General features: G+C 42.3%; 1 protein-coding gene across 5 annotated transcripts in view; it reads right to left on the bottom strand.

Moving 5' to 3' along the window:
* The window catches only part of LOC133134983 (amyloid beta precursor protein binding family B member 2-like), a 113,323-nt gene that overhangs the window by 67,318 nt on the left and 20,872 nt on the right, over window positions 1-25,133 (bottom strand). For 4 of the 5 annotated variants that reach the window (XM_061251670.1, XM_061251672.1, XM_061251674.1 and 1 more), the window contains exons 2-4: window positions 11,062-11,177; window positions 8,358-8,435; window positions 6,647-7,462 (exon numbers count right to left, since the gene is read on the bottom strand). In XM_061251670.1, the coding sequence (XP_061107654.1) occupies window positions 6,647-7,462; window positions 8,358-8,376 (835 nt within the window). In that variant the 5' untranslated portion in view covers window positions 8,377-8,435; window positions 11,062-11,177. Of the gene's footprint in view, window positions 1-6,646; window positions 7,463-8,357; window positions 8,436-11,061; window positions 11,178-16,783; window positions 16,832-25,133 lie in introns of those variants that run through there. The other variant, XM_061251671.1, reaches the window with a different exon arrangement.

Genomic DNA, 25,133 nt, shown 5'->3' with positions numbered 1-25,133 from the left:
TGGCCTGGGGGAGGGCAAACTCATTTCCCGCTTTATTTCACAAAAGATTTAGGCCTCCGTGTCCATTTAGTCTTTCCTGTATCCTTTTGTTTGTACCTCGATGGTGTCCTTGCGCATTCAGGCCATCTTGTGTTTATAATGCCCACTGCACAAGAAAATGGACTGTTCCCTCTTTCTTTCTTTCTCTCTCTCGGTCTCTCTCGTTCTCTCTCTCTACCCAGAATGCAGTGTTTCCAGAACACAACATATTTATACCATCTAGCAGAGCAGAGGCATCCAGAAGTTTCCACATTATAATACAGCAGGCTTTCATCGCATCTATCAGCTTTCCCCCAGAAGCCACGGAAACGGTTCTCCAAAACTCTGCCTTTTTATTTTCTTTCTCTCAAGTAGAAATCAAATGACTCTCACCTCATTGGCAGTTTGTCTCATTTAGCAAAAAAGTAATAGAAATAAGATTTTAAGTCTAAATAAGATATTTGTTAACACTGACTATTTTTGCAGAGTAACAGAGGTGAATGCTACAGCCCAGCACATAAATTCGCATGCGAAGTATCTGAACTGCATAAGAACAGTGAATTCAATGAAGCCCAGTATGGACTGCGGAAAAATACAGTATATACTTATGTAATGTCTGCGTTAGTATGCGTGCGCATCTGTCTGTGATGGCGAATGCGTACAGTATGTACGCCCATAAATGCCAACAATTTAAAAATGCACCACCTGCTTCCCACTTTGTCACTCATGTAAACGCCATGTCAGATCGAATCGGCTTTTTCATCTGCGAATCATCTTAGTAACCCAAAACGGCAAGGACAGGGATACGCAGCAACTGCAGTCCAGACTGAAGCAGCAGATGTACAAGGGTAGCAAGTACTAATGTTGTTAATAACCTGTTGAGTGACAATCGTATAAAAACCATAACTTGACACAGACGAAGCCAGCATAGCTTGCAACTGGTAAAAACAGATTCCATATGAAACGGCCAACGCGAGACTGATTCATCCCCTGTGTGTGACTAAGCCTAAATGAAGACATGTGCTCATTGCACGTGTAACATATCTAAATCACCTGCCTAATCAAAACATGGAAATGTGGGGATGTGTATCAGGGACGAATGGTACAATTCAGAATAACAGTACCCCATTTGTGTAAAGAAAAAAGTACTGTTATACTTTTATTACCCGGGAATACAGCCATGATGGTTTATAACATCATATTTATGAAAACACAGTAGTTACAGTGAGTGACTTGAGTCCGTTTTCTAAGAATGAGAATTTGCAACGCAGAAACTTGACTGTAATGCTGCATGTCAACATCACTACAGTAAATGTATTGGCCACAGGACTGATACATGGTTTCCAAAGCTGTCAACAGCAGCATATTTTACTTGGACTTAAATGTTAAAAACTAAAGTTAAATTGCTTGATGCAAGATTTGAACTTATCAATAAATGGCCAGCTGCTGTCAAACTTTTGAAAAATAAATCTCTTCATGTCATTATGTAGTTTGGCAGCAATCATAAAGTGTTTCTCATCAGGCTTCTCAGTGTTAAAGATATTTCTTTCACATATTTGATGCTCAAACTAACCAGACTAGACTGAATTTGTTTTCTGTCAAACTCATTTCACACAATTTTTCCTGTTTTTCACATAGTTGACTGGGGGATATATAGAGACTCAGAGCACCTTCACTTTTCATTTTCAAAGAGTCACGCTGTTCAAGCAGAAACATTTTTGTCAGGATAAAGAAGCTTTCTTTTAGCTGCCTTGCTGAATAACAGGCGCATGTTACGTGATCTTGTTTGAATAAATATTTTATGCAAGTCCTTGCGATACTGCCTTAGATTTGCAACAGGAAACAGATTTAAATCAAATAAGCTTTTTATTTTTAATGACCTGACATTAATGCATTTAGATTTTTGTTCTTGTGTGTTCAGCAGCCTCCTTGCCCATTTGGGAAGCTCAGGGGGTAGATTCTGTGATTGACAACTTCTTCTGTGATTGACAGCTGTGGACAGGTCATCACTCTACAGGGAATGTATGGTGACCTTTTGTGTGAATGTGCGTGCACACACGCAGAAGCACACACACCACACACACGCAGAAGCGCACACACACAAACACACACACACACACACACACACACCACACACCACACACCCAGGTCCTAAAGCTACCTCTCCAATCTACACATCTTGCCCTTGACTCATAGCCTTTTCCATAGTCAGAAGCTGTGATTATGAGTCACCTTTGGGCCCTGAGAGAATGGCACCTGCCTGTCAGCCAGGAACCCCTTTGTGCTCACTATCAGCCAATGGAGAATGGAGTCCTCCTGTATCTCCATGATGCTACTACAGAGATTTCTTCCCACAAGGAATTCCTGCCACTGTTTGATTGAGAGCTTTTTCTTCCCCTTTTTTAACTGGCTTGCTCTTTGTGTGTGGGTGTGCATGCGCGAGTATGAGTGTGTCTATTCCCCATTTTCTTGTAAAACTCTTTCTAACAGTGCCTCTGTAAAAAGCACGAAACAAATAAAACAGAACTGAATTTAACTAAAGGCGCCATCACAGATTCAATGTGCATCCCCACAATATGTAGGAAGTGTATGCAAACCTGGAACAGATTTAGTGGCTAAGTTAGGTTGATCACAAGCAGGGGACATTCAAGATGTATTTCGGCTTGCTAATCGTGACCGAATATCTCACAAAATACAATTCATGCCGCAATAATCATCCTTATAGAATCCAGGCCAGCGAACTGTCAGCTAGATTTGGATGATTGTGTGGTATCGCAGTCATAACCCACAATAGAATAGCCAGAATAGCATTCACTTGGCTTTTGTGGGGGATGTGAAATGAACATGGCCGATGCTCATCTGTCCCACTCATAAAGCAGATCAACTTGACCTTATGACCGTGTTTCTTATTACCGAAAAAGAAAACCGCTGGTCATTTGATACAGCAGTAATATTTTATGAATAGTCCCCGCAAGCGTGGTAAAGGCAGCCCTATAAAGGTGGTGTGTTACGGAGGCAGTGTCGTCCACGCATACAGTACGATGTTCACACATCCATCGACACTGCCACTGCCTATTCCATTCATTCATTTAAATTGGGCATATACCAGTGGTTTCCCCTTGCCCTTGAAAGTCCCTTGCCCTTGAAATGTTGTGGGAAAAAACAACCTGTATGTATTTCAAAAGTAAACCTGGGGGAAGTGCAGTTATGGTAATATTTATCCTGCATGCAGCCCATCTGATTTTAGCTTCCAATTCATTTTCTGGGACCACAAAAAATACGTATATTCAAAATGCACCCCTTGGGGGAAGTGTTCAGTCGGACACCACATTCACAGGCTTGTCGGTGACACTTTATGATTCTGATTTATAAATACAAATACAAATACATTCCCCGTGTTTTATTTTCTTACACAACTCCCGGGAGAGCCTTTAAATAATCTCTGTAGATTGTCAGCATCAGGCCAGAGATGAATTATGCCATTGGGAACAACAAGCTGGCATCCTGGGACTGCAACATCACTGTGATCATTAAAATTGACCCTTAGAATTACTGCACTTCAAAGCCCGACCAGGAGTCATGTGACACATTCCCACTCACACCCAACCAATCAAGCTCCCTTTACTGGGTTTAACAGAATATATGTAGGGTGTGATACAAGTCTTTTGACATCTATTAAGTCATCTGTATATCTTGGTAGCACAACAATATGCATGGAAAGCCAAAGAACATACACTTCAGTGTAGTGTCATCACAAGCCAAGGGGTCTCGCATATGAAACACCACAGTACACCACAGCCAGCACAAGACTTGTTGTGGGTTTAATATTCTAATACGGTACATATTGGATTCTTTAAGGATTTTTTTCAGAATTCATTTTAACAACCTATTGGATACACATGGTCAAAGCAGCCTGCGGGATTAAGTTTGCAAGCAAAACAAGGTGGGCTTTAAGGATTACTCTCATGAAAGCTACATCTTGGTCAGTTATTATTTTAAACTTTCCCTGAGAGTAATTCTGCAGGTTGTATAAATGGAACAAGAATGGGAATGATTGCCACACATCTGGCCAGAGTCAGACTACCTCCCTACTACAGATTACACAGATGGAAAAGACATGTTACATGCACACAGACACACACATGGTCAGAGAATAATTTTGATGGAAAAAGCAATCCCTGTACTTTTGTTTGAAAGGGATCATTAAAAATCTACTTTCCAGTTAATGGCAAATGTGTTTGAAGCATGTCTCTCAGTGGAACAGAACAAAACAGGCCTTAAAGGGGAACTACATAGTGTATTAATATGTCAAGCCAAGAATTCTGGGAGACATTTTAGAATATAGTGTAATTGCAATGCTTAATAAAGCACTACAAACTGCACTGTACCAAAAATGTTGATTTTGAGTATAAAATTGATATATATTATTACATTAGATTTTGGGAAGGAGGCCAGGGTTTGCAGATATAAAACTTTCATATGAGATTATATAGCACTTTGTCAATGGTGCATACTGCAGACTGTGTACAGTTTCATAACATGCTCTCTAAAATGTCCTAAAATTGAGATTGTCTAATTACCAAACATGCATTTGTCATGATGTTTATTGCAGCTATTAATAAATAATGTATGAATCATTCATTATAACTGCACTATATTTGAAAGTGTTACTGAATTCCGTATTCCATTAACTATTGATAGTTGGACCTAGGGCACTTAAAATGATCTTACCTTACAATGATCAATTACAATGGAAAGTTAAAGCAAGTACTAAGCATATGAAAATTAATGTTTGAGCAAACTACTGGAAAAACGAAATACACACCAACATAATCCTTCACACATACCATACTACTTCTACAGTATATTTCCAAAATCTGTAATGCTCCATGACAACAAAAAATGCTCCGTAACTTAAGGATGGCTGTGAATGTTTGAAATTAGTTTCTACTGAGGGAAAAATCACAGCACTTGGAGTAGCACAGGAAATTGCACCACACTTAATTTCTGAAAATAACAACAAAAAAATATTTTCCTGAACATCACCACCGCCTGTCAGTTATCACTGCAGGAGAGGGCATCTATCCCCAAGAGTGGTTTTAATCAAGATGAAGGATAGTGATGTGAGACATTGTAAAAAACGAATTTACACTGTACTTGCTGATACCTCAAACCAAATGCTTATAACAGGTCTCCACTGATGTTCACACATTGATTTTGTGACAAGTGTAACTAATCTGTATCCAACATTGACTGGGAGGCATTGCCTACCAGAACAGGTGCCCAGCCCTAATGGAGTCTCCTCACCTATGCTCAGCTGCAGTGTATGGTCTGGTTCTCTGAAGAGGAAGTAGGAAAAGTAAAAGTAGATGGTGAAAAAAGAGGAGGAGAAGGATGAGGATGTCCAAGATGAGGAAAATGGGAGAAAGAAGACTGGATAGAGGAGCAAGAAGCAGGGGAGGAAAGAAGAGGCTAAAAAAGCCAAGAGTGGAAGAGAAGAAGACGAGGAAGACAAAGAATATGAAGAAAATGGGGTCGACAGGGTGAGCGTAAGGATGTGGAAGACGAGCAAGAGGGACAGGAGAAGAGAAAAATAAAGAGGAAGATGACAAGGGAATGGAAGAAGAAGAAGGAGGGGATAAAGAAGAAAAAGAGAAGACAAGTGAAGAAGATGACATGGACGATGATGAAATAGGTGAGGAGGGACATAGTATACATGTGGAGGACCTCCCTGCACAAGACATATGGAGGTCTCTCCAAGAAGCTCCACTGCTGGATCAGGATGCTGGGCCTAGGCCCGGAAATACCTTCATGGCCCCACAAGCAGTGTTCACTAAAGCTGGAGTCACTCAGTCCTGGGGCTACAATGTAATATCCAGAGAATGACTTAGGGTGGTTTTAGTGGAGCTTAAGTGTGTTATTTTTCTCTGCCAGACCGAATCACCCACGGCTGACCCATAGGCAACCAAAACAAAGTATCAAATGCCACCCAGAATCAACCTCCAAAGCCCAGAAAAATAACCCACATAAATCAGTACTTCACAACCAGGTTTAGCTTTTCAAGACACATAACTATGCTATCATGGAACTGGGGCGGTTGGAGTTTTAACCTCCATCTTAACATGGGATGTAACTTTTTGGAACATACAAATACATGTCTATTCAGTTTAATCAATTCAAAACATTGGAGGCCACGCATGTGCAACTAAGATAGACCTCATACAAGCAGCAATTCAAAATAAGGTTTGATAGTGCACAGTACCTGGCACTCCATAGAGCCTGGTCTACAGAGCACACAAGCATTAAGACGTAAGAATGTCTAGACAGTCGGCAAAATTATGAGCCTAGATAGGCAAAACGGACATACACTCTCAGAAAAAAAGGGTACTTTGACTTGTTTGAATTGGGGAACCCATTCTAGTTCTCTGTGGAAGCCTTTATCATAGCCTTTATTAAAGCTCCCAGACAAATAACCATTTTCACAACAAAGAACCCTTGAACTTGATATGATTCTTCTGGGGAATCACAGGGTTCCTTTTGGAACCATTTTTCCAAAGAGTGTAGGCTCGTCATCAAATATCTGAACATTCATCTATCTTGCGCAACAGGAAGAGGGCGGGTTGATTACCTGCTTCCTCTGGGGACACAGGGGAGGCGCTGTCCTGGGACAGGGTGGTCCAGCTCGAGTCCTCGTCGCTGGGGGCCAGGCTCTGGATTCGGTTGAGGGCGCAGTCCGTTTTAGCCCCGTTCCTGGGCCGGTCCTTCTTGGTCTCGGGGCTGGAGGAGGAGGACGCGGCAGACAGAGGGGGGGCATACCCGGGGCTGGGCTGTTTGGGTGGAGTCGGGGGCGGGTGGTGCGCCTCGTCCCCGGCCAACAGCGGCAAGCTCGGGTCGTCTTCTTTAGGAGGGTCGGGGGGGTCAGGGCCGAAGTAGTCCAGAAGGCTCTTGCTCCTGGGGGGAGCGTCCTGGGTCTCCTTCCCCTCCTGTTTCTCGGGGACGTTGTTGCACCCGTCGCTCTCGTCCTCGACGCCTTCAACAGAGTCGACGGCCGTCACGTTTTTGTTGAGGTCGTTCTGCTCCGCCTCCTTGCGGAGCTGGTTGGCACCGTTCTTGGCCAGTTTGGGGTTGGAGGAGGAGGTGGAGGTGGTGGTGGTGGAAGAGGGGGCACTGGCGGGCGGCAGCAGTGGTTCGCCCAGCCCCATGGCGCTCTGGATGTTGGTCAAGGCGTATTTCTTGCGACACTTGGGAGGGGTGGCTGAGCCCCGCAGCTCAGGGGAACCTTGTTTGATAACATCGCAGTTGAGCAGTTGGTTGTGGGAGGAGCGGAGGCTGAGGGAAGTGGGCGGGGTGGGCAAGGGACTGCTGCGATTGGCTACGTCCGGTCCGGGGGAGCTGCTGTGGGACTGTGGTACGCACACTGACATCATGATGGAGGAGGAGTCAACTGAAAAGAGGAAGGTTTTATAAAGAGTGAACATCTGTGATCACTGACACACTCTGGACTATCTTTGAGTTTTTCAACCTAAAATCGAACTAAAATCAAATCACAATGAATTAGTGCATTTTGCAAACATTTTTATAGTACGCCTCACAGCAAATCTTTGCCTACTCCCCCACAAGACCAGGTCTAGGGTGATGGTGACAAACTCCCTGTGTGGGACAGAGAGGAAGAAACGTTTGGAGGAAGCGGACTCAAAATCTATAAAGTGCAGGTTAATGGTCACTTAGTGTGCTGAGCATTTCATTTGGTGCAGGATTGATCTCTTTCTACTGACTCTCCTGCTGGGGCTAAAACTTGATTTTTCAGTCTGTGGTTTGAGGCTGCAAAAAAAGCAAAGGCTGTAAAGCAATTAACACTGCGATTGGGCCCTTTGCTTAGTTAAATTACACATGAAAGGTTTCAATTTGTATTATTCTTTGGTTGCAGAATAAAAATAAGTTTCAAGGGGGAGAAATTGGAACAAATCCTGGTTTGATAATACTGAGCAGTTCAGCCATTTTGTGTATGCTTCTGAAAAGTGTTAGACAAACAGCTTGTCCCAGTTTGAACCCACTAGTGTTCTACCAATTTAACGAGTTAAACTCAATAAGCAAAACACGTCAGCATAGAGGGATAGATCCCCTGCTCAGAAAGTACCAAGGATGAATGTGCTAGTTCTGCTGTGCAGTGGAAAAGTACCATGACAAGCATCACTTATCCGACCATTTTCAGTGATGTTACGTTACACTATTAGTACACCCCACCATTGTTTCAATAAATATAAAGGCTGGTGCAGTGTTTTCTTTCTCTGGGAAGTGAATGATCTTGCATACAAGATTTGGGAGTGAATGAGACTGACCTGGAAGCACTTCAGACATGAACCACCGGAGGAGACGTCAGCGGGCCAAAGCTCTAGAGGTTGGCAGGTATTACAAATCTGAAAAGAAGGGAATACTTAACCCAAAGAAGGAAAAAATCATGTCGTGCAGCAGTAATGGACAGAATATCAGCGCGGGACATGAATCACTAAAAGTAGATGAGTAGGTACCAAATATGTACTTATTAACAAATTAGATCCATAGTCATAACAAATTAAAGTAAACATTTACAATCTAACTTCTGCAACTGAATTTGTTGGCATACATGCGGAAAATGTATGGAAAAGGGAGAAAATGGAAGAAAAAAAAAGGAAAACACACTTAGGTTTGTGATGGAGACTAATTTGTCATTTAGCCACTCTCAATTTGCATATACAAACGCATCAATACTTCTATCCACTTGCAGGCTTCAATAGGTAGCAGGACTCAAAGGTGTTTATTCAAATAAATGAGATTTTTAATCATGATTTATTGCCTTACTTAATGACTTCTACTCACACAGGAGTAATAAAAGTGTATTTCTGCTCTCAGAGTACTCATTTGGATGGAAGAAAAAACAGGGCAAAATGTACTAGGGAATAGGTAAGAGATTTATAAGAGGTGTCAGGTTGGGGAAACAAATTAGACTCCCTGCTATCTTAACAAATTGGGTCTTCTTCTCACTTATATTTACCTTGAGAGCACTTTAGAAGAAAGTTGTGAGCCTTGTGCTTTCAAAATGGAAACCACAGAGAAATAGAGTGGGTACAGCATTTGTACTGATAACCCCAGAGACAATCTTCTCAATCAGTTAAGCTGTGTGGAGGGACACATCCAAATAGGCCCGATCATTATTTTTAGATTCAGGAGTAAAATAACTTGCCCAAATTCGCAAAGAAATTTCCCTATTGGCACAATGATCTCTTAAATTATTGAAACACCAGGATGCATATATTCCATCTGCTGGAATGGTCAACTAAAGAGAAATATTAACATAGCTACTGTTGTTCTGACATGGAATAAGCCCTCTATTATTCATTGGTGTAACACAAAATATAATATACAGTAAAAGAAAAGTGCTTTGAGTTCTTAAGTCATCTACGGCAAGTGTATTTAGCTAAAAAATATGACCATGCAAAGAGGTCCAAAGAAAGGTTGGGGAAGCTGAAGGTTCCTCCTTGCCTGGGTCATAATGGTCCGTGGAACTCGGCCAATTAATATCAGGCCAGTAGGCTACTTCACAAGTCCATTCATAATTAGCATCCTCTGAAAATGTTTATGTCTGCAAAGCCAGACCTGTCTCCTGTCACTTCCTCTTGTATGAATCCAGCTGAATCATACAGGAAGATAACTGTGGTGAGTTCATTCAGCCTCAGAACCAGTACTTCTGTGGCTTTGGCATACATTACCAATAATGACCACATTGCAAAGGATTCTGAAAAGGTGAGAAAAAACCACCTCTCAAATTCAGTTAGACTGATACTCATTTGACAGAAACATGTTAAGAATGTGTGTATAAAAACAGAAACCTCCTTTTTTGTACATGTTGTTAGGGTTGCACATACAGATGTGTTATGAACCTGTTGTGCATCTTAATAACTCAAATCCTATGTCAGGTTTATGAATTATTAATGAATGTCAGCATATAAAAAAGCTCAGCCAGGATCTTCAGGATAGGTCAAACAGTATATATCACCATGGTAAACTTTTCACCTCTTGAATACATGAATCAAAAAACGAAAACCTTGGCACAGCCCTAAGCCAATCCACCTGTCTTCCACCATGGAAGGTGGAAAAACCTCCAAGGTGCATGAGGGTGATCAGAGCCCTCGCAATGTACTGCACTAGGAGCAGAGCCAAGTGCTGACAAGGACTTTCATCTCCCGGCTAATCTCCCCTTCTTCATCCAACACATAGTATCTCATCCACCTGCTGCTCCCCAGAAAAATGAAGGGTTTTTGAAGCTTTAAATTCAACAGCAAGCAAAATATGCAATGGTTGCCAAGGACTGCAAGAGTGGTCTGTCTATATCTTATCAGAAACAGACGTGAGCATTCAGCGTATGAGATGCTGTTTTACACATTAAAACTTCATGTCTCCGTTTTTTCCTTGCATAGTGACTGAAGAAAGTTTCCTTGATTACACATTGCCATATTAAATGTAACTTTATAAGGCCTTCATAAAACATTTGCTCATTTTTAAACCAAGGATCGCTACATCAAGCAGTTAAAAACTAATTTTGCACTTTAGTTCAGCTGCCATAGGGACCTCCCAGTCAGCTCTGAAAGGCACTCATCATAAGACCACCAAATACAACTATTATACAAACAAAAATTATAAGATCTTTTTATTACCCTGACTATTTCCAAGAGATACACTGTTTTTCCAGCAATGATCTGGAAGCAAAGTGTATTTTAATGATAGTACAATCATTTCTCAAATACCTAACCTGTAGTTCCTGTTTACCATTCATTTTTCTTCTTTCCATAACATAGTCTGTCATTCTGAACGAAGTCCGCTAATTTGACTCATGTTTGAAAGTAGGTACTTTGTATTGTAACTGTAGTCTGAAAATGTCTCTCACTGCACCAAACTGACCAACACAACATACAGTGTATCCAGAAACATACTTATTCAAAGGTTGCAGTACACAGAGGCTTAGTAACCAGGTTGAGCAGGCAGAGCAGGACCGTGCACCATACATACCTGAGTTATCAGAGGGATACAATTCTCCAGGGTGGCGTCTGCCCATATTGGGAACGTCAGTACATCACAATCCCTCTTGTCACTGTGGTCCTTACAAGGGGGATCGCTTCTTCTTTCTGACAGGAAAAAAACACATAAACTCTCTTTAATGAGTAAAATGAAGCGGAGGAGGAGATTTCCGCTAACGCCAGCAGCTTTCTCATTAAAATGGAAATTAGGTGACCAACGGGAACGAATAAAAAGACATCAATTATTCAGCTTTTCATTAATGCCCATGTGTAAGTGCAGTGGGTAGGGTGTTGGACTCAAATTGAAATGCACTCTTGAGTGCCATACTTTAACTCAAACCTCTGCAGAAAACAAAAGGCAATGAGAACAGCAGTGGCTAAATGGGAAACATTTGATATGCGGCCACCCTAGGTGGGTAAGCTTTTAGCCAGCTGTATGAAAAGTGCTATATTATTACTAGGTTGGTAACATTTTCACATAAATAGGTAATGTAATACAGTGCAATGCAAGTTCTAAGTAGATGGCCAACTGCAAGAAACCAATATATATTTTCCAGTGTTGCAGGGGTGGACACTTTAAGAAGCCATTCGCCTCTGAACACATAACAGACAAGGTTAACAACTGAAAAATATGAGTGCAAGGAAATACAAGAAACATTTCAGAAATAATGTGACCATTGTGACCAACATGATTCTAGCTGGAATATCTGTACGGTTCTGAGGGAAACTAAGAGAAAAAAACAAACTTGTAAAAGCTGGAGTAAAAATCCATGCAGAAGCAGCTAAGTTATAGACCCATCGCGAGGAAGCCCACTGAGAGTCAGTGGCCCTGGCCTTTGATGTAGTGACCTGGGAATTGATAGCACATACAGTAAAGGGGAATGGCCCGTAGAACACTTGTGACAGGTTTAATCCAAAGCCATATATATTTGCTCTCGATTGATAAAAGAAAGCCAGAAAAAAAAAGTATTAGGAACCTCTGTGGTCTTGACCTTGTGACCGGCAAATTGACGTGGTTCTTGGGTGGAATTACAACTTCTGTCAAGCTAAAACAACGTGCGTGAAGACAGGCAGAAGCCACTGCTGAAAGGAAAGAATGAAAGGGAACGGAAACCCAAAATATTCTGTGTAATATACGGCTTTCTTAATTCATTTGTATTCATTGAATTATTAGTTATTTGCAGACACATTACTGAGGGATTTTAACCTCTCTTTATGTACACGGTCAGAAGACAAACATTATAAAACATTACTCATGATGAAAGCCAGCATAATATCATCACGATTTTGCTTTGAAAAAGTCTTTGGTAAACCAACTGACTGATCCCAGCCCACCAATTCCACATAGAAAAAAGATATTTATGCCAAAAAAAGAAGGACTCAGGTTTTCCACTGATCTCAGAGGGAATCTGAGATGGCCTTCCACTTTTACTGATCTCAGCATTACAGGGCGGAACGCTCGCACCATCACTTTTCGTATCTCTAAAATCACTTTGCCCACAAAAAAACACAAGCTGCGAACATTGACTCAACAATTGACCGGACCTTTCTATTATCTTATGAAGGGCAATCTTTCAAGGAGCTGTAATCAGTGAATGAACAGTTCACTCATTACCACAGTGCAAAAATGTTTTACATTGAGAGTGGGCCAGGGGTGAAATCCGTGAGGGACGCAAAGGTGTAGGTTGAGAAGGATGTTTGGCCGTGCCCTGCCTATTGCACGCCGTGACACATCGTGGTTTGATGGGGCGTGTGACAGCACGTTAACAGACTGACTGAATGTGGCACTGTCCACAGCTAGCTAAGCTCCCAAACCCAATCTCTCTGTGCTGAACATCTGACACCACAATATGATCATCCTGGTCTATCACGCTCCTGCTGTCTTCTCTTCTCTCAGTCTCTCCTTCACTCCCCCCACCCACAGACCAGCTGCACTGAGGAAAGTTACAGTACCAAGCTAATCCATCAACATCTACAAAAAGTGCACCGATAAATCTTCTTCACATTATTCACATAAAACTTATCTGGACATGTATAATGGGAAATAAACAGCAACTTTTCTCAGAATTATGGTAAAATAGTCTTCTGGCTTGTTATGGCCTGCCGTCTCTCACCAAGCCAAGCTAATCCAATACCATCAATATCTACAAAAGCGCACCAATAAATCTTCTTCACATTATTCACATAAAACTTATCTCTACATGTATAATGGGAAATAAATAGCAACTTTTCTCAGAATTATGGTAAAATAGTCTCCTGGCTTGTCGCGGCCTGCTGCCTCACAGAAACTAAAGCTATGCAGAATTGTGTTTGTCTCTGTTTACCAAGAGAAGGACAACGGAAGGTCCCAGGAGAATCGTGGGGTTTATGAAATTGCTTCAATCATGTTTTTTCATTATTATTTTCAGACCCCCTTACCGCCCTGTCCTTTCTCCCTCGCCTGCCCTAATCGTTTTGGCTCGTCTTCATATTGAAAACCCTGAAAACAGCCCCTGGGACAGAGGCTCTGGCCGTCCCCATACGCTGACTCGACTGGGGGAAGGCTCTCAGATTGTGTTCTCTGCGGTCTGGGACGTCCTGCGGCTAGTCTGCAGTAGGGATTTTAATTCTCAGCACACTGAATGCCCCCCCCTCCACACCCGTTCCTGTACAGTTAATATGTATGAGACATTAATCAACTTGTCACCACCCAACCCTCACTGAGCTGCAAGGGGAGGGTGGGGGGGGAGGTTGGGGATGGTACGGGAACAAAACCAAAGGGGTGGGACATGCAGGCACCCTATGCTGCAGACCTGGGTCATAAATGTCATTGTTTTGGATTCAAATACTTGTCTGTGCTCGATTGCTCTTGCCTGGTGTCACTGAGCAGGGGTTTGCACTTTCTGAGAGTATTTCATAGGTTCCAATACACCAGACAAGCTCAGAAAAGCATAGAAATGTATTTGAATTCAAAATGATTACATATTTGACCAAGGTCTGCTATGCTGAAGTAAGCCGAGCCCAGCTTGATTCCTGGAAAACCCTACTCCCCAGTCATGCGTTACGTCTCTGACAAACATTCACACCCCCATCTGCTGGGCACCAGGAATGCAAAAGTTATAGCATACTGGCCAAGTAGAAATAAACAAAGATAATTGCACAGATAAGTGTTCAAAGTATGAAGCATTGAAATTGTGTGTACAGTACAACTTCCTGAAACTGCACAGGGACGTACGAACAAGCATTTAGACTCACAGCAGGTAAGTGTGTACAGAAGAACAAGCTGAAACTGCATAGGTAAGTATACACAGTGGGCTCCAGAATTATTGACACCCTTAATACAAATTTAGAAAAAAGGCTTATACTAAATGCATATAATAACGCAAATAATAACTGGATAATAATCCATATTTTATGTTCAACCGAGATATCGTTTTATTTCAATAGTTACTCTCCTGTTTCAGCGATTTTTATTTAGTAATGTAATTTTTTCAGAAAACCACAGGTGCCAAAATGATTGGCACCCCTAACAAATATTGTAAAACTAAATCAAATAAAGTGAAATTGGCAATACAATTTTACTAAATTTAGTTAAATCTCATTCTGAAGGAACTACGTATATTCTGTCATTCCATCATGTCCATCACAGTATAAAAATGTAGTAACACGCAAGCAAAATCCCTTTGTCAACCATCAGCATGGGAAAATCCAAAGAGCTGTCAATTCAGAAGAGACAGGTGGTCAGACACCATCACAAGTCGGGTAATGGGTACAAATAAAATGCATAAAAATACCACTTGTAAGGATAATAATAAAAAGGCAGAAAACATATGGAATGGTTGCAAACTTGAGGACGCAAGTGGAGGTAAGGAAGATGGCGAGGGAGGTCATAAGTAACCCAATCATCGCAGTTTAAGAATGACAGAAATTAGTTGTGTTTTGGGGTCTCAAAAGAAAATCATAAAATTGCACAAACATGTTGGAAGGGTGGTACTAAGACAGCCCTTACTGAGTACAATAAACATAGCCAAGCATCTTGAGTTTTGGCCAAAGACACCCTCAACATACTTGGCAGCAAGATGGAATGCATACAATAAAAAAACGCCTCATACCTACTGTAAAATGGCGGTGGGTCATTGATGTTCAAGAGCTGTTTTGCTGTCAGTGGTCCAGGGGCACAATTTAAGATCAATGGCACTAATTAATTCAAAGTACCAGGAAATCTTGGCAGAAAAGCTGGTTGTCTCTGCCAGGAAGCTGAGGCATGGTCATAGGTAGATTGTCTAGCAGTACAATGACGCCAAGCATATATTAAAATCCACACAGAAATGGTTACGTAAAAAAACAGCAACCATGTTCTGCAATGGCCATCTCAGTCTCCAGAATTAAATCCCATGAAAACCAGTGGTCTGAACTGAAGAGGGGCGTATCCTAAGGATATCAATGATTCTGAAAGGTTCTGCATGGAGGAATGGTCAAAGATCCCTCCAAATGTGTTCTTATTACAAATTATGGGAAACGACTTGTGGCTGGCATCTTTTCCAGGGGTGTTTTTTTAAGATTAAACCAGGGGTGCCAATCATTTGGGGGATTTTTTTTTTTGTTCGATTCCCTTGAATCAATGAATCTAACACTTTCCACATGTTGTTTAATAAAAAGTATGTCAATACCTGTATTATGTTTTAGTTTACAACATTTTCTGTGCATATTTATCCAGAGTGCCAATAATTCTGGAGCCCACTGTATAACTCCAGGTAAGTCTCACAGATAAGTGTGTACAGTACAACGTGCTGAAACTGCATAGGTAAGTATACAGAACTTGTTGAACTAACTGTGCACAGTACAGGGTGCCAAAATTGCACATGTAAGCATGTATGATGTTCTGAAAGTCTGCAGATAGATGTTGAAACTGCACGGATAAGCACTTACAATGCACTGAAATCTCACAGGTACAGGTGTGCAGTACAATGTGCAGAAACCCCACAGGTAACAATGTACTACATGATGAAATCTCACAGGTAAAGCTGTACAATACAACACTCCCAAAAGGTAAGTGTAAACCATGCACTGAAACCACACAGGTACTGCAAGTTTGTAGCCTTTGCTGAAATCATGCTCAAATCCTTTGACATTGCTGGAGTCTGGCACTCAGCATGGTGTCATCTCCCACACTGTAAAATTATCACACCCCGATACGTAACCAACCCTGCAGCGGTTAATGACACACAGACATTAACACAGACCCTGAACTTAAAACGCTCTCCTTCTACTCCTACACCTTCTTCTCTCCTCCTCCTCCTCTCACTCCCCAAAGGATGCTCTGTTTCCCCAGTGGGTGTAACAGATGGCGATAAAACTGAGAGACACATACTAGGCCCAAAAACTGCAAGCAGTCCCTAGTGGGACCCGGAGGTACACGAGGCACCAACCAGCAGATGAGACTGTTTATTCTGAACAGAGATAGGAAACTACGCAGAACCCAGAAAAGCATACAGGGGGAAGAGGAGGGGCGGGAGGGGGGAGAGGGAGAGAGTGAGGGGGAGAGAGAAAGATGATACAAGAGGGGACACCGATAAGGCAAGAGGGCAAGCATGAGAGAGACACGCAGCTGCACGGAGCATAGAACGGTGAAGTGAAGAGCGAATGGAGGGCGAGAGAGGAAGAGCACGACATAGAGAGAGAGAGAGAGAGAGAGAGAGAGACAGACGGAGAGAATATGGGCAGCTCCCACTCACCTTCTCCTCCGTCTCTGCTGCCGCTACCCCAGCGCGCACAGCGAATGTGAGGAGAGAGGGAAGGTCCGCTCACGTGACTGCAACACCAGCGTCATACCAACCGAGGGAGGGAGGGAGAGAGGGAGAGAGGGAGGGAGGGAGCGACAGAGAGGGGGACCAGCAGCAAGGAGCAGCAGACGCTCCTCGTCAACCACTCCCACCGCCACCGAAAGGAGGAAAGTGACACGAGCGGGGCCCGCCGATACCGCCGACGGCTTCAAATCGCAGAAAAACCCAGGAGGCGTACGACACCGCGTACAAACCTAAATAAGACCCGCCAAGCCACCGGGTCACCTTTCTGTCTCGCCCGTAAACAATGTACAACAAATACTGCATGTAAACATTTTTTGTCAGCCTTTAGCAGGCTCTTCTCTGGTTTGTTGCAAGCTTACATTATGCTATCCTCCAACTTGTCGAAACGGAGTAGGCAGTGTTTTTTTTTTTTTCTCAACATACTGCCAACTGACTGTGCCTGGGTGGTCCCTATCCAATTAGCTGGCTTGCATACACACGCAACTCTAGCATGTGCTCAAATGCACCCACTAGGTAAATAACAAAACAAGCAATTACGCCAGAGAGTGTATCAGACATTACTGCTTAGATTTCAGACTGCATTTTTATTCGCTTACTGTTCTTGAGTGTACCATGTTTTCTTTTGCTCAAATATGTCAAAACAACTGCTCTACAATGATTCTAGTCATTTGACTAGTGTGAATATTAACAGAAACCCACAGTTGGAGAGCCACTGTCAGAAAGTATGTTGTTTTGTCATTTTATGTTCAATAAATAATTATTATGGATATACTTTAATTAGTTTGAAAGGGACATTTTAGAATTGGAATACGCTCATTAGAAAATTATACTGGTCCAACTCCATAACAAAAACTAATTTGACTATTAATAATGAATGTTTTTACTCATAAAATATTAAAATTATTTCCCTAATCAGCTATACTTAAAGCATCCAGCTTCATCTAATCATAAATGATTTCCCATATGAATCTTCTACCTACCTGTACATTTGCTGTTAATGTTTGTGCACTCGCTAATCTTTTATACCATGGTACTGTTTAACAACGTACATTCTTTTTTTTTTATATGATGTTGAAAAAGACACCGGTGGGGCATGAAATCAAACACATTTAGCTGTCCCTGCAAGCTCACACTGTCACCTGCAAACTTTGGCTCTTTGATCTCCATGGCAACAGCTCACGGAGCGCTGTCACCATGGAGGTGAGCGGGAGAGGGGGGGAAGTGTGTGAGGAACATACACGTGGGAGTTCTCTATCTACCTCATACTGTAAACAGAGCTGAGACAACCAGCCACATAACCGTGTGGAAATTTCTGGAACTATATATGAAAGGTCCCCAAAGAAAAACATTCCCAAGTGACAAAAACTCACCAAATAACAGAAGGTGACGTCTGCGTTGGATTTTGTACACGCGACATGTAAAACGGAAACATATAGAGTTTTTCAAAGCTAAGCTGAATAATTAATGCTGCGCACTCCTTTACAGAATAACATTACATGATTTCAGATGGCACCAGGAACACGGAGGACTGTTATGGTAGATACGAAAGAGAGATCGGGTTAATAGCAGGATGAAATGGGCTGCACGGGACTAGGCTGCATTCGTTCACCAGCGAAACGAATAGACAGAGCCTTGCCGACGCACTGTGCGAAAGAGAGGCACTCAGCCCTGTACTCAGGTAAGCACGACACCAGGGATCGCCAACTCTGTCTCTCTAATCCAAATCCAGGCCTGCTTTTTGTTTCTCCCGGGAAATTAGTGCTACTGATTGGCCAGGCTGCGTTCACACCTGACTCTCAGGTAAAGGCAGGGTGGAAAACCAACAGTTCCTGGCCCATTAGGACTGGGAGTTGCTGATCACTGCACTGCTGAACCTCCCTCTCACAAACTGTGTGCAACCCCAGAGCCTGTCACATACATATAAACTGCTATTAAAATCAATCAGGCTAATAAAAGCAAAATCTCTAGGCAGCTAACACAGCTGCCATTACATTACCATATCATTTATACACACGCTCGTATTCAAGGTGACACATGTACCTTATATTAAATTTATTATCCACTTTTACATGATCAACTTACTAAAGCAATTCAGGCGCTTTGCTTAACAGCTCAAAGCCATGCCACAGCCCAAGATGTGAACATGCAACCGACCGGTTATCAGACTACATGCACACACATGACACAACGCACTCCTTAAGCAGCACCTTATCTCCTCTCTCCCCAGGCTTTGAACTAATTAAAGATAAAATATTAGTAGCTATTAAGTCATGAGACCTGCCACCAAAGTACAATGTTCAGTGTTAAATCAACTCCTGCGGTGTTAATATGAGTTCACTACGGCCAGAGCGGACTCATATAAACTCTGTCAGAGTTTAATTAACAACTACATTTTACAGTGCGGTTTTCAATTCTGCTCTAGTTCATTCTGATGCAAACCTAGTAAAATTGCCTTCTTTCTTTTACTATGCCCACTCAATGCAGCTGTAAAGTCAGTTTTAATCATCCAATTATCAAATGCAGATGGCTAAGTTCAGAACTCTATACTGTATGACCCACCGAATGTCCTTATGAAACCTCATATTGGCAGCACACGTTAATGAAAGCAAGCGCTCAATAAAGCACTTCAAAACGTAATCCTGTATCTAAGGCAGTGCTTTGTGGGCAAGCTATGAAAATAAATAACACTAGACTAGCCTATGGCTGATTTCCCCCAACAATACTGTATACAATACAATACTCACTGGATGTTTTTTGTATTTTGCAATCTCAGAAAGACTGTTGTGTGTGAAAATCCCAGGAAATCAGCAGTTTCTGAAATACTCAAACCACAAATCTGCCACCAACAATAATTCCACAGTCAAAGTCACTTCGATCAATTTTTTTCCCCATTCTGATGGTTGATCAGAACATTCAGTGAACATTAACTGAAGCTCCTGACCCGTATCTGCACGACTGTATGCATGTGTTCCTAATAAAGTGCTCAGTGAGTGTATATTGCACTACAGGTGAGAAATAGTAAAGTGTGAGAAGCCGAAGGGGAATTTATTTTATGTCAGTGTGGAGTTTCAGAGTCGTGCTTCTCAAATGTATTTATACCTCACCCGTTTCCGCATTAGCATTGCCTTCTCCTACCAGTTCACATTATTATGGTGAAAAAACCACACGCTTCAAGCCCACACTATATCATAATGGCAAGCGAGGCATTTAAATTGTGTTATGTTTGTGTGCAGACATTGGAAAATTCTACATTTATTCATGAGGGCACCTGTAGATCTACAGCAGTGATACACAAACATGGCCCCTGAGGCCAGTAGTACTGCTGCTTTTCATTACTCCTCTCCAATCAGGGACTGGTTTAAGACCTGGCACACCAGCTGAGTGGGATTTCTGACCAATCGTGTTCAAGCATCAATCAACTGACTATCAAGCAGAAGAGACAACAAGCAGTAGCGGTGGCCTCAAGGGCCAGATTTGAACTAGAGAACAACAAATGCAAATCAATATAAATAATGAAGCAAAGAAAATAAACCATGACATAATCTTGCCTGAGATCCCAACTCCTGAGAATTTATACTTTTCTCAGAAGTAACTGAGAGGAAAGAGGCAACATACTTAAAGCAATACATGCATATCGCACCCAGCCTGAAATCACAGCGCATAGAGTAGGTACACATTCCTCCCACAGACCATTACATTACATTAATGCCATTTGGCAGACGCTCTTATCCACAGCAACGTACAGTTGATTAGACTAAGTAGGAGACAATCCTCCCCTGGAGCAATGCAGGGTTAAGGGCCTTGCTCAAGGGCCCAACGGCTGTGCGGATCTTATTGTGGCTACACCGGGGATTGAACCACTGACCTCACGTGTCCCAGTCATGTACCTTAACCGCTACGCTACAGGCCACCCTACTATTCCAACCAATTCCTACAGACTGCATGTTAAGCACGGAGCAACCCTAAACAAGCTCTCTCAGGTGAGAAAAGGCTAAAGCGGTCTGTCTCATCATGTTAAACACAGTTAAACTGACACTTCCACGGACCAATAAAAAGCTGACCTACACTGGCTTATCACATGCTGTCATTGAGCATAAAGTCACAAAGATGTTAAGCTACGCAATTTATCCATTTCTTTACCATTCACACATTCAAAATCCCTCACCCGAGTAAACCAATTCGGACATTTGTCCAACTGAAAGTCCACCCTGCCCGTTTCGTTTTTGTATCCGTCACTCCAGTGTGAAAGCAGTCGTGACAGGCTGACAACATAGCCAATCCACGGCTTCACCTAGAGAGGTAACCACAGTGAATACAACTCAGCTGCTGCCACCCACTAGGCTAGCAACAACACAGCTGAGGGGACTTTTGGCAGGAACTTTAATGAAAGAGCTTGCATATGCACATATACTGCACGTAGACACAGAAACAGAAGTGCCAATGGCTTCAAAAACCTGGTGAACACCTGTCTATGTGCTTCTGTTCATTAGCAAATATCCAAGACGGACACTTGCTAAGTGACACGTCTGTGACTAAGGACATGCGGCAACACACCAGCGTGCACATACAAGCAGGGAGCATTCTTCTGTGAGAGCTGCGTACTCTTCTCCCGGCAGAAACACGGTTTCACAGACCATTATCTGCGCTCCCCATCTTCACTGGTTCTCCTTACAAACATTGTGTTTCCTCTTTGCAGGCAACTTGTTGCACAGTGCTTTGCTTCCCATGGAGCTATAAGTGTGTATGGTGTCCACTTATGCAGCTAGATATCTTCTGAAATAATACAGGTTATGCAGGATATAGTGGTATAAGTGGGGATACACGAGCACGGTTTCCACTTATGCCCACTTATTGCACTATAAGTGGATACCATACCCACTCATCGTACATGAGTGGGTAAGTGCTACAAGTGGCTAAGTATATTCCCACTTCTACCCACTGATAAGTGGGTATGGTGTGCACTTACGCAGCAAGATATTTGCTGCAGGTTACGCACTTTGCTTAGGGGACATATATTCAGCGGCTGAATGGGAATCAATTCTGACACCTCCAGTCCAGTTCTCTGACCACTGCCCAACATGTAAACCCACAATGGGAGCTTTTGTTGAGCCCCCTAGTGGATGCATCCTGTTTTTTAATAGAGCCAAAATTGCTCACAATGTGTAGGGCTTACAGATAAGAGACCAGACAATGGCACGACATGTTAGCCAACAATCATTAACCCAGCTTCAGACTCATTCTTCCTTCACACAGCTGTGGAAACCGACCCATTCTTTCACCTTTTCCTGCCATTTTGGTAATCAGCTACTCTGCTGACAGAGAATTGAATAAACCAAACATTTTAACTGTGATATGTTAACCTAAGAACATAGGTGTTTCTCAATTGAAAATTGTTAGGTTAATTTGAATGAACCAACAAAGTTTCAGTTGGGAAAACCTAAAAGAACATACAGATGTAACAAATTGAAGTCAAATTTTCTGTTTCCAGTTAAGTATTTTTTGTCAGTGTTGTGACATAACTGTGGCATAGCCATTATCCAAATTTTCCGCAAGGCTTCTGGAGATACTTAGTCTGGAGCCTGCATTGTTGGGAGCATAAGGGGCATAACCAGCTCAAGCTGGGAGATGCCTTGGGTTGTGCTGAGGGAGGTCAGAGACACAGATCACTGAGAACTCACCAGCCTGAATAGGAAACAATAAACCTGGAGACTGGACCCATCACCCTCAGTCACAGCCTGTAAAGACTAAATGAAAAGTAAATCTAATTAGCGGAGGTGTTTGTTGTTGTTCAAACATATGCTCACCCCAGCTCCAAACGAAAAACTTCTGTGAACTCTGACACACCCAGCTGTAAATGTTTTGAAAAGGAGGGATTCGGGGATGGCCGTTACAGATGGTGTCGGTGACTTACGTACCAGTTATGACCTATAAACAAAAATGGAAGCAGACACTCTGGCAGCCCAAACAAAAAAACAACTTAAATGAATCATCAATAACATTGGTGTCATCAACATTGCCTTCATCAACAACACTGCTGTCAGTCCTTTGGTCCACGGTTTCTGTGGTTTCCAAACAATTAGCAGGAAATGTACATATTGAAAACAAGGTATATGTTGACTTGTTAGCCAATCAATGACTTAAATGATTCACTTGGTTGCTGAGACATGCAGGGGGGAGGTGTATTGGCTGATGTTTGAGCAAGCAGACACTTATGAACCGTGCCCATCTGTGGCATCTGTGACAGTACACATGTAAAGGCATGGGTTCCTGTATGTAGGCAAAAAAAAGGAACACCCTTATGGGTAACAATCATTGTGCTTTACCAATAATCCTGCATAACCTTGGCATCTTATTAATCATTAGCAAGATGATTACAAAACAGCATACCCATGGAACCACAATCAGAATCAAACAAGTAATAATATTCCAGATAATGTTCCTTTCGTCTTCACAGGAATTCTTATTTAATCTCTGTGGGGTAAAACTTTCATTAAACAATGTACTCTGACATCTCTATTACTGATAGGTTATCTCTGTTACTATTAATCAGTGTCTTTCCTGTGCCAGTGTAGTCAGGACAGGAGGGAAACACCATAGTTCCATTAAGGCAGCAGTAAAACCGTTTCATAGTAAGAGTGCTGTCACCAGCCTCTTTAAAACTCAAAGAACCAGTCTCGGTTTACTTTACCACTCTGGTGTTTGTTTAATCCGATGACCGCAAGACCAGGCCATAATGTGAGGCCTTCCCTCCTGTGGTCAGGAACGGTGAGTGTGGCAATGAGGAGCCAACCACATGTCCCTGCCCGTTTCACACAGAAACAATGACTAATGCAGTAGCTATGAGTGAAGTCCAATGACATGCAGCCCAAGGTCTACAGGTGAAACTTCTCCCTGGCTAACTCCGGCATTCACAGAAACTTAATTAATGTGCATGGACCTTGTCAAATAAACTGATTAACACACTAAATACGTTTTTTTTTTACACAGATTCTAATTCCTTTTCTAATAACTTTTCCGCATTGAACATTTGGTCAGGTGGTGTGTATTTTATCTTCAAAATTATTTAAGTTTAGATTTATTCAAGTCCCTAATTACATGCTGCAACTGAAGAACATACTGGGGAAAATATAAAAAATCAATTTCACTTATTTGTCAGAACACTGTACTACTGTGGTGCATATTAAGACAAATACAGTTCTTCTCAGATTCCACCAAGCTGTCCAAACAAGAGAGAAGCTATATTTACATGCTGTTACTTATCTAGTATGAGCAATGCCAGCTCCGTTACCATGGTGACATGAACCATCACTCTCTGTGTTAAGGCCATATCTCTGTGACCTCACTGCCGATCAAGGCCTTGCCTCACCAGCCGGTCACAGTGAATCACTCTCGCTCGGCAAATCCGCGGGATGATAAACGGCTGACAAAGCGACCGCGGTGTCATACAGTCGGCTAAACCTCCACGCTGACATTTTTCACCCCGTGGTGCGGTCAAGGACCGACGGTTTCAAACCCGAGAAACTCGCTCTGTGGCCAGTGACCTCTGAACAGCATGCTGCTAACTCGGATTAAAACCTTCCCTCTGTACTTTTCACACTTCACAATACCAATTCTGTAATACCAATTTCACGCATAATTTTGACACGGAATTTTTCAATTACCGACCGGCAAAACATTAACAATGACTTCCTCCGACTAACCCCTGGTTCTGGAGGACTGCAGTGCCCGCGGCCTTTGTTCCAGCCAGTCACCTGAACAGCCAGATTCAGCCGCTTGATTTAACTTAATTGGACAAATTCTACCTCCTTGCCCAGTGCAGAGGGTAAGTCAATTGAAACACAGTTGGGAAAAACCTCCAGGACTCATAAAAAAGCACTGCAATGCTGCACTAGAGTGGCACATAAAGGGAAATAAAACAGTGCAATTTTGAATCCATTTCACTGAATACAGCATGAATGTGATATAAAACAGGGGGACATCCAATCAGCTATTTACAGCTCCAGCCATATTCACCCACTATATTCTCCCTCTAATTAGGGTACTGTACTCCGGATTGTACACAACACCCCTCAGCCTGACAGTAATGATGAATGGGAAAAAAGAATTGGACACGGGACCTGACCTATATATGCAAATCCTAAATTCAGGTCAGTCACATGAGAGGTCTTTGAGTAACAAATGTGAGCAGTCACAGTCAAGGTAGGAGTAAAACTTTTCTTTTCCCGTGCCAATAACAAAACAACTGTAAAAACAACGTTGTTGTCTTTGACCAGAACGA

This window comes from Conger conger, chromosome 8 (assembly GCF_963514075.1).
Source record: "Conger conger chromosome 8, fConCon1.1, whole genome shotgun sequence".
NCBI lineage: Eukaryota > Metazoa > Chordata > Actinopteri > Anguilliformes > Congridae > Conger > Conger conger.
This window is presented reverse-complemented; position numbering and strand designations above follow the sequence as displayed.